We start from the raw sequence: 9,671 nt of genomic DNA on the forward strand, positions 1-9,671 counted from the left end.
CTAAGGTAGAAGGAGATGAGTTATACAGCTCTTGTCACATGCACATGGAGGTCAACTCTGAGTGATTATGCAGAAAGTTTGAAGTTAATAATTCATCTCCTTCTACCATAGGTCACAAACTTATCAATCACCCCTGCTGTGGACACTTTCTGGAGGTCCAAGATCCGTGTGCTCCACGACCGCTGGACTAAGTGTGTAAATGTAGGAGGGGACTATGTTGATAAATAAATGTGCTAGGTTTTCTAAAATTTACTCCTTCTACCTTAGGCCACAAACTTATTGATCACCCCTCATACTTAAGGCAGGAATTTATGAGTTCTTGATTGGTGAAGTGGAGAAGGCAGAAGAATGGGATTTAAAAATTCAAGCTGGAGTAAATGGCACAGCAGACTCGATTGGCCTAAAACTCTGGAGTAAGTGAGTGAATAAAGAATAACAACTGGCGCGCCTGTGCACATTCTTCCACTCACGGCATCGGCGGAGAGCAGCACTGATCAACCCATTTATTCGCAGCCGGGACTCTGAAAATCTCTGAAAAAGTGTCTACTTTTCCGGCAGCAAAAATGGTGCAAGGTGGAATGAAGTGTGTTAAGTACCTGCTGTTCGGCTTTAATTTCTTGTTCTGGCTTGCAGGTCTTGCAGTTTTGGCAGTTGGATTATGGCTTTGTTTTGATCAATCATCAAAGCACATATTTGAGATGGAAGACCAGCCTTCTACATTCTACACAGGTGTCTATATTTTGATTGGAGCTGGTGCGTTGATGACGGTTGTTGGGTCCCTAGGATGCTGTGGAGCAATTCAAGAATCCACCTGCATACTTGGCTGTTTCTTCATGTTCCTTCTGGTCATATTTGCAGTCGAAATTGCAGCTGGAATATGGGGCTTTTTGAATAAAGATAAGGTTACGAATGAAGTGAGGGAAATGTACACTTCTCTGTATAACCAATACATAATAAACAAAGATAAAAGCAAGGAAGCAGCTCTATCTGCAATTCAGAAGGGACTGGACTGCTGTGGAATAGGAGGCACTCTGGAACCACTTATCCGAAGTACTTGCCCCAGTAAAACACTTTTGGAAGAGTTTCAAAGACGGTCATGTCTGCAGGTAATTGATGAAATATTCAATGGAAAGCTTTACATCATTGGGGCAGTTGGGATTGGAATTGGAATTGGAATGATCTTTGGCATGATTTTCAGCATGGTGCTGTGCTGCGCCATCCGTAATAGCAGGGAGTTGATTTAGGGAATGTGTTAAACAATGATGCCTTTCAGCAATGGAATGGATTTTTGAACCTCACTTGCTTCTATCTGTTAACGGCTTGACTTCAATAAACATCTTTTCACCTATTCAGTTGAAAATCTCTGTATAACCTAATCTTAAATAAAACTTTATTTAACAAGTTCACATTTTGTTTAATATTTTGTATAAGTTGGATGAAAAGAGCAACAAACTCTAATCTGAAGTTTTCTTTAAGGTTTTCAATAATTTTAAATGTATTTGTTATATTGACTTAAATCAAAAATTCTAGGAGAGGAGACTTTACATTCTGAATTTGAAGTGCCAATATAGTTACACAGCTGTTACAATTGTCAGTCCGTGGTTTGAAAGAGTAATATGTTATGTTCAATGTTGGCCTTACCAAAATTTAATAAAACCTTTTAAGATATTTTTTGGAATTTAAGGAAAGAGATGCAACATGTAGATAGCAAAATGTACTTGTTCCTTTGAGGAAAATAAAGTTTAAATTTGAAATTCCAAAAAAAAAAAGAAAAAAAAAAGAGAAATAAAAAAAAATAACAACTAAGTAATATAAAATCCACATTATAATAAGTATTTCTCGAGATAGGTATATCACCGTGTACTTTTGCTTCTGTTTAGCTTCTCAACATTTTAAAAGTTAGTCAAACCTTATGGCTCTTCTGAAGGGAGTGAGGACTGTCTTTGGGAAACTCTCGGTCTCTTCCTGATATATTTCTCTCAGCCTCCTCCCGTCTCCTGCCTTCTCGATTCTCGCACTATTTCCCAAGCCAAGCGGGACAATTCCTCAGCCAGACTCTCTTTCGTTTTGATCATGCTGACGGACAACCCTCTGGCCTTCATGTCTGTAGTCGCCTCTTCCACTGTCTAGTACAACTGCATCCTGTTGTCATAAAGCACTCGAAGTTTAGCAGGGTACGGAGGTTGAAATCTAATCTTATTTTGCTTTAATACTCACTTTACTTCGGAGTATTCTTTGTGTTTCTGGAGGACCGCGGGGGGGGGGGGGGTAATCTTGGTCAAAATATATTAATTTATCCTCTAAAAACACTCTCTTCTTAACCCAGGCCCTTTGTAGAATCTCCGCCTTGGTGCTGTACTGAAGGAATTTTATTATTATTGAGCGTGGCTTTCTATCCTGGGTAGGTTTCGGGATGAACGCGTGGTACGTCCTCTCGATTTCCAGCTCCATAGCCGGGGGAAGCTCCAGTGCGTCCCGCAGTAACTTTCCGACAAATTCCGTCATAGACGAGCCCTCCGCTCCTTCGGGAACGTTGTAGACTCTGATATTTTTCCGCCGTGATCTTCCCTCCAGGTCAAGCAGTTTTCCTTCTTGGTGATGTAATATTTTTATTGTCTTACTCTGTATCCGTTCCACGTTTTGAACGCGATCTTCCACCTTCTCAATTCGAGTCTCTGCCACCGCTATTTTTTGATTAACGCTGGTGAGCTCTGCCTTAATATCACAGAGCTGCTGCTTTATATCTTTCTGGACCTCCATTATTTCTTTCAGGATTTCGAAGACATCCGCCACTTCGACTGAACAAGGCCCAGCAGCCACCTTGCTCGCACGCGGTCGGGTTGGAGAGCCGCTCGCTGCACTCCTCTCGGACGCAGGCTCCGCAGTGCTGCTTTTTTTGTTTCCATTTCTTCTCCCCATTCTTGCCCCTCTTTTCAGCTCAAATATTTTTCGAAAAATATTATATTTGAGGGGTTAATGGGGCTTAATACGCGGTTTTCCGGAGGAGCTAGTGACTTAAGCTGCCATTCTCAACGATGAGGTCACCGGAAACCCCCCCTCTCCCAGTGTCTTTCCCCACAATTCACTCCAGCTGCCTTATTTTGTCAACTTCACCCCTCCTCTCCTTTCCTACCTACTCTCCCTTTCACTGCTGGCTCCCGGAAAACTCCCTGCCCTCCAGTCTTTCACTAGCTTTTGCACTTTCTAAGTGAGAGTTTTTGATTTATTGTATCCTTTGAGCTCCTTTGTTCATGTTACTCCTTGAATTCAACATTCTAATTCAGAAAAAGTTCTGCATGTTGGGCAGATCTGTCACTGGCTGTCGACACAAGGATGGGACTCTGAGACCAGCAGGGGATGAACAAATTCAAGGATCAGCTCTGATTCTTTCATTAGGTGAAAAAGAGTTGCGTTTTTAGTGCTTGGCAGAGTATGGCCACATAAAGTGCTAATATTACAGAGGGGAAGCAGGTCGGAGCGCAGTCTGAAGAATGATTAGACCATGTTTTGACAGTTTGGATTATAGTGATAGAGTCACTGCCACACTTGGGGCTGATTTAAGGAAGTGATGTGCCCTCTACAGACTCCTGCTAAGGGCACAGAGTGGGGAGGGACTGACTGACAGCCACAACAGCTCTCTGCCCAGTTTCTCCTAAAACCATGGCTTTAAAGACATTCATTGTTTCAACTATGTTTGTAGTCATCATGTTTAAACAAAATGTAACTGATATAACGTGGGTAGAGAGCTGTCAGAGTCCCTCACCAGTTTCCCAGGGACAAAGCCAACACAGGGACAAAAACAGGCAGTAGGGACAAGATGGGAAGAGTTAGCATCAGAGACAGAGATGGGGAGTGGAGCCGGCAGTAGGGATGGAGACAGGGATAGGAGACGGCAGTAGGGATGGAGACAGGGAGTGGAGCCGGCAGTAGGGATGGAGACAGTGAGTGGAGTCGGCAGTAGGGATGGATGCAGGGAGTGGAGTCGGCAGTAGGGATGGAGACAGGGATAGGAGCCGGCAGTAGGGATGGAGACAGGGATAGGAGTCGGCAGTAGGGACGGAGACAGGGAGTGGAGTCGGCAGTAGGGACGGAGACAGGGAGTGGAGCCGGCAGTAGGGATGGAGACAGGGATAGGAGCCGGCAGTAGGGATGGAGACAGGGATAGGAGCCGGCAGTAGGGATGGAGACAGGGAGTGGAGTCGGCAGTAGGGACGGAGACAGGGATAGGAGTCGGCAGTAGGGATGGAGACAGGGAGTGGAGCCGGCAGTAGGGATGGAGACAGGGAGTGGAGCCGGCAGTAGGGACGGAGACAGGGAGTGGAGCCGGCAGTAGGGATGGAGACAGGGAGTGGAGTCGGCAGTAGGGATGGAGACAGGGATAGGAGCCGGCAGTAGGGATGGAGACAGGGATAGGAGCCGGCAGTAGGGATGTAGACAGGGAGTGGAGCCGGCAGTAGGGACGGAGACAGGGATAGGAGTCGGCAGTAGGGATGGAGACAGGGATAGGAGCCGGCAGTAGGGATGGAGACAGGGAGTGGAGCCGGCAGTAGGGATGGAGACAGGGATAGGAGCCGGCAGTAGGGATGGAGACAGGGATAGGAGTCGGCAGTAGGGATGGAGACAGGGATAGGAGCCGGCAGTAGGGATGGAGACAGGGAGTGGAGCCGGCAGTAGGGATGGAGACAGGGAAAGGTGCCGGCAGTAGGGATGGAGACAGGGATAGGAGTCGGCAGTAGGGACGGAGACAGGGATAGGAGCCGGCAGTAGGGATGGAGACAGGGATAGGAGCCGGCAGTAGGGATGGAGACAGGGAGTGGAGCCGGCAGTAGGGATGGAGACAGGGAGTGGAGCCGGCAGTAGGGATGGAGACAGGGATAGGAGCCGGCAGTAGGGATGGAGACAGGGAGTGGAGTCGGCAGTAGGGATGGAGACAGGGAGTGGAGCCGGCAGTAGGGATGGAGACAGGGAGTGGAGCCGGCAGTAGGGATGGAGACAGGGATAGGAGCCGGCAGTAGGGATGGAGACAGGGATAGGAGCCGGCAGTAGGGATGGAGACAGGGAGTGGAGCCGGCAGTAGGGATGGAGACAGGGAGTGGAGCCGGCAGTAGGGATGGAGACAGGGATAGGAGTCGGCAGTAGGGATGGAGACAGGGATAGGAGCCGGCAGTAGGGATGGAGACAGGGAGTGGAGCCGGCAGTAGGGATGGAGACAGGGATAGGAGCCGGCAGTAGGGATGGAGACAGGGATAGGAGCCGGCAGTAGGGATGGAGACAGGGATAGGAGCCGGCAGTAGGGATGGAGACAGGGAGTGGAGCCGGCAGTAGGGATGGAGACAGGGATAGGAGTCGGCAGTAGGGATGGAGACAGGGAGTGGAGCCGGCAGTAGGGATGGAGACAGGGAGTGGAGCCGGCAGTAGGGATGGAGACAGGGATAGGAGCCGGCAGTAGGGATGGAGACAGGGAGTGGAGCCGGCAGTAGGGATGGAGACAGGGAGTGGAGCCGGCAGTAGGGATGGAGACAGGGAGTGGAGCCGGCAGTAGGGATGGAGACAGGGAGTGGAGCCGGCAGTAGGGATGGAGACAGGGGTAGGAGCCGGCAGTAGGGACAGAAACAGGGATAGGAGTCGGCAGTAGGGATGGAGACAGGGAGTGGAGCCGGCAGTAGGGATGGAGACAGGGATAGGAGCCGGCAGTAGGGATGGAGACAGGGAGTGGAGCCGGCAGTAGGGACAGAAACAGGGATAGGAGTCGGCAGTAGGGATGGAGACAGGGATAGGAGCCGGCAGTAGGGATGGAGACAGGGATAGGAGCCAGCAGTAGGGATGGAGACAGGGAGTGGAGCCGGCAGTAGGGATGGAGACAGGGATAGGAGCCGGCAGTAGGGATGGAGACAGGGAGTGGAGCCGGCAGTAGGGATGGAGACAGGGAGTGGAGCCGGCAGTAGGGATGGAGACAGGGAGTGGAGCCGGCAGTAGAGATGGAGACAGGGAGTGGAGCAGGCCGTAGGGAAGGAGACAGGGAGTGGAGCCGGCAGTAGGGATGGAGACAGGGAGTGGAGCCGGCAGTAGGGATGGAGACAGGGATAGGAGCCGGCAGTAGGGATGGAGACAGGGAGTGGAGCCGGCAGTAGGGATGGAGACAGGGATAGGAGCCGGCAGTAGGGATGGAGACAGGGAGTGGAGCCGGCAGTAGGGATGGAGACAGGGATAGGAGCCGGCAGTAGGGATGGAGACAGGGAGTGGAGCCGGCAGTAGGAATGGAGACAGGGAGTGGAGCCGGCAGTAGGGATGGAGACAGGGAGTGGAGCCGGCAGGAGGGATGGAGACAGGGATAGGAGTCGGCAGTAGGGACGGAGACAGGGAGTGGAGCCGGCAGTAGGGATGGAGACAGGGAGTGGAGCCGGCAGTAGGGATGGAGACAGGGATAGGAGTCGGCAGTAGGGATGGAGACAGGGAGTGGAGCCGGCAGTAGGGATGGAGACAGGGAGTGGAGCCAGCAGTAGGGATGGAGACAGGGAGTGGAGCCGGCAGTAGGGATGGAGACAGGGAGTGGAGCCGGCAGTAGGGATGGAGACAGGGATAGGCGCCGGCAGTAGGGATGGAGACAGGGAGTGGAGCCGGCAGTAGGGATGGAGACAGGGATAGGAGTCGGCAGTAGGGACGGAGACAGGGAGTGGAGCCGGCAGTAGGAATGGAGACAGGGATAGGAGCCGGCAGTTGGGACGGAGACAGGGAGTGGAGCCGGCAGTAGGGATGGAGACAGGGAGTGGAGACGGCAGTAGGGATGGAGCCGGCAGTAGAGATGGAGACAGGGAGTGGAGCCGGCAGTAGGAATGGAGACAGGGATAGGAGTCGGCAGTAGGGATGGAGACAGGGAGTGGAGCCGGCAGTAGGGATGGAGACAGGGAGTGGAGCCGGCAGTAGGGATGGAGACAGGGAGTGGAGCCGGCAGTAGGGACGGAGACAGGGAGTGGAGCCGGCAGTAGGAATGGAGACAGGGATAGGAGTCGGCAGTACGGATGGAGACAGGGAGTGGAGCCGGCAGTAGGGACGGAGACAGGGATAGGAGCCGGCCGTAGGGATGGAGACAGGGATAGGAGTTGGCAGTACGGATGGAGACAGGGATAGGAGTCGGCAGTAGGGATGGAGACAGGGATAGGAGTCGGCAGTAGGGATGGAGAAATGGAGTGGAGTCGGCAGTAGGGATGGAGACAGGGATAGGAGCCGGCAGTAGGGATGGAGACAGGGAGTGGAGCCGGCAGTAGGGACGGAGAGAGGGATAGGAGCCGGCAGTAGGGATGGAGACAGGGATAGGAGCCGGCAGTAGGGATGGAGACAGGGATAGGAGCCGGCAGTAGGGATGGAGACAGGGATAGGAGTCGGCAGTAGGAATGGAGACAGGGAGTGGAGCCGGCAGTAGGGATGGAGACAGGGAGTGGAGCCGGCAGTAGGGATGGAGACAGGGAGTGGAGCCGGCAGTAGGGATGGAGACAGGGAGTGGAGCCGGCAGTAGGGATGGAGACAGGGAGTGGAGCCGGCAGTAGGGATGGAGACAGGGATAGGAGCCGGCAGTAGGGATGGAGACAGGGATAGGAGTCGGCAGTAGGAATGGAGACAGGGAGTGGAGCCGGCAGTAGGGATGGAGACAGGGACTGGAGCCGGCAGTAGGGATGGAGACAGGGAGTGGAGCCGGCAGTAGGGATGGAGACAGGGAGTGGAGCCGGCAGTAGGGATGGAGACAGGGATAGGAGCCGGCAGTAGGGATGGAGACAGGGATAGGAGTCGGCAGTAGGAATGGAGACAGGGAGTGGAGCCGGCAGTAGGGATGGAGACAGGGAGTGGAGCCGGCAGTAGGGATGGAGACAGGGAGTGGAGCCGGCAGTAGGGATGGAGACAGGGAGTGGAGCCGGCAGTAGGGATGGAGACAGGGATAGGAGCCGGCAGTAGGGATGGAGACAGGGATAGGCGCCGGCAGTAGGGATGGAGACAGGGAGTGGAGCCGGCAGTAGGTACGGAGACAGGGATAGGAGTCGGCAGTAGGGATGGAGACAGGGATAGGAGTCGGCAGTAGGGATGGAGACAGGGATAGGAGTCGGCAGTACGGATGGAGACAGGGAGTGGAGCCGGCAGTAGGGACGGAGACAGGGATAGGAGCCGGCCGTAGGGATGGAGACAGGGATAGGAGTTGGCAGTACGGATGGAGACAGGGATAGGAGTCGGCAGTAGGGATGGAGACAGGGATAGGAGTCGGCAGTAGGGATGGAGAAATGGAGTGGAGTCGGCAGTAGGGATGGAGACAGGGATAGGAGCCGGCAGTAGGGATGGAGACAGGGAGTGGAGCCGGCAGTAGGGACGGAGAGAGGGATAGGAGCCGGCAGTAGGGATGGAGACAGGGATAGGAGCCGGCAGTAGGGATGGAGACAGGGATAGGAGCCGGCAGTAGGGATGGAGACAGGGATAGGAGTCGGCAGTAGGAATGGAGACAGGGAGTGGAGCCGGCAGTAGGGATGGAGACAGGGAGTGGAGCCGGCAGTAGGGATGGAGACAGGGAGTGGAGCCGGCAGTAGGGATGGAGACAGGGAGTGGAGCCGGCAGTAGGGATGGAGACAGAGAGTGGAGCCGGCAGTAGGGATGGAGACAGGGATAGGAGCCGGCAGTAGGGATGGAGACAGGGATAGGAGTCGGCAGTAGGAATGGAGACAGGGAGTGGAGCCGGCAGTAGGGATGGAGACAGGGAGTGGAGCCGGCAGTAGGGATGGAGACAGGGAGTGGAGCCGGCAGTAGGGATGGAGACAGGGAGTGGAGCCGGCAGTAGGGATGGAGACAGGGATAGGAGCCGGCAGTAGGGATGGAGACAGGGATAGGAGTCGGCAGTAGGGATGGAGACAGGGAGTGGAGCCGGCAGTAGGGATGGAGACAGGGAGTGGAGCCGGCAGTAGGGATGGAGACAGGGAGTGGAGCCGGCAGTAGGGATGGAGACAGGGAGTGGAGCCGGCAGTAGGGATGGAGACAGGGATAGGAGCCGGCAGTAGGGATGGAGACAGGGATAGGAGCCGGCAGTAGGGATGGAGACAGGGATAGGAGTCGGCAGTAGGGATGGAGACAGGGAGTGGAGCCGGCAGTAGGGATGGAGACAGGGAGTGGAGCCGGCAGTAGGGATGGAGACAGGGAGTGGAGCCGGCAGTAGGGATGGAGACAGGGAGTGGAGCCGGCAGTAGGGACGGAGACAGGGATAGGAGCCGGCAGTTGGGATGGAGACAGGGAGTGGAGTCGGCAGTAGGGATGGAGACAGGGATAGGAGTCGGCAGTAGGGATGGAGACAGGGAGTGGAGCCGGCAGTAGGGAAGGAGACAGGGATAGGAGTCGGCAGTAGGGATGGAGACAGGGATAGGAGTCGGCAGTAGGGACGGAGACAGGGATAGGAGCCGGCCGTAGGGATGGAGTCAGGGATAGGAGGCGGCAGTAGGGATGGAGACAGGGAGTGGAGCCGGCAGTAGGGATGGAGACAGGGAGTGGAGCCGGCAGTAGGGATGGAGACAGGGAGTGGAGCCGGCAGTAGGGACGGAGACAGGGATAGGAGTCGGCAGTAGGGATGGAGACAGGGATAGGAGTCGGCAGTAGGGATGGAGACAGGGATAGGAGTCGGCAGTACGGATGGAGACAGGGAGTGG

General features: G+C 54.3%; 1 protein-coding gene across 1 annotated transcript; it reads left to right on the forward strand.

Moving 5' to 3' along the window:
- Positions 1-525: 525 nt before the first annotated feature.
- LOC132378610 (CD9 antigen-like) lies at positions 526-1,481 on the forward strand. The gene has a single exon (XM_059945690.1). It carries the CDS (start codon positions 564-566, stop codon positions 1,242-1,244), a length of 681 nt encoding a protein of 226 aa, XP_059801673.1. The 5' UTR covers positions 526-563; the 3' UTR covers positions 1,245-1,481.
- The last annotated feature ends 8,190 nt before the right edge of the window (positions 1,482-9,671 follow it).

The sequence above is a fragment of the Hypanus sabinus genome, chromosome 20 (genome assembly GCF_030144855.1).
Source record: "Hypanus sabinus isolate sHypSab1 chromosome 20, sHypSab1.hap1, whole genome shotgun sequence".
Classification (NCBI taxonomy): Eukaryota; Metazoa; Chordata; class Chondrichthyes; order Myliobatiformes; family Dasyatidae; genus Hypanus; species Hypanus sabinus.

Excerpts from the sequence above, each read along its gene's own strand:
- LOC132378610 (XM_059945690.1), top strand. The coding sequence starts at position 564 with ATGGTGCAAGGTGGAATGAAGTGTGTTAAGTACCTGCTGTTCGGCTTT.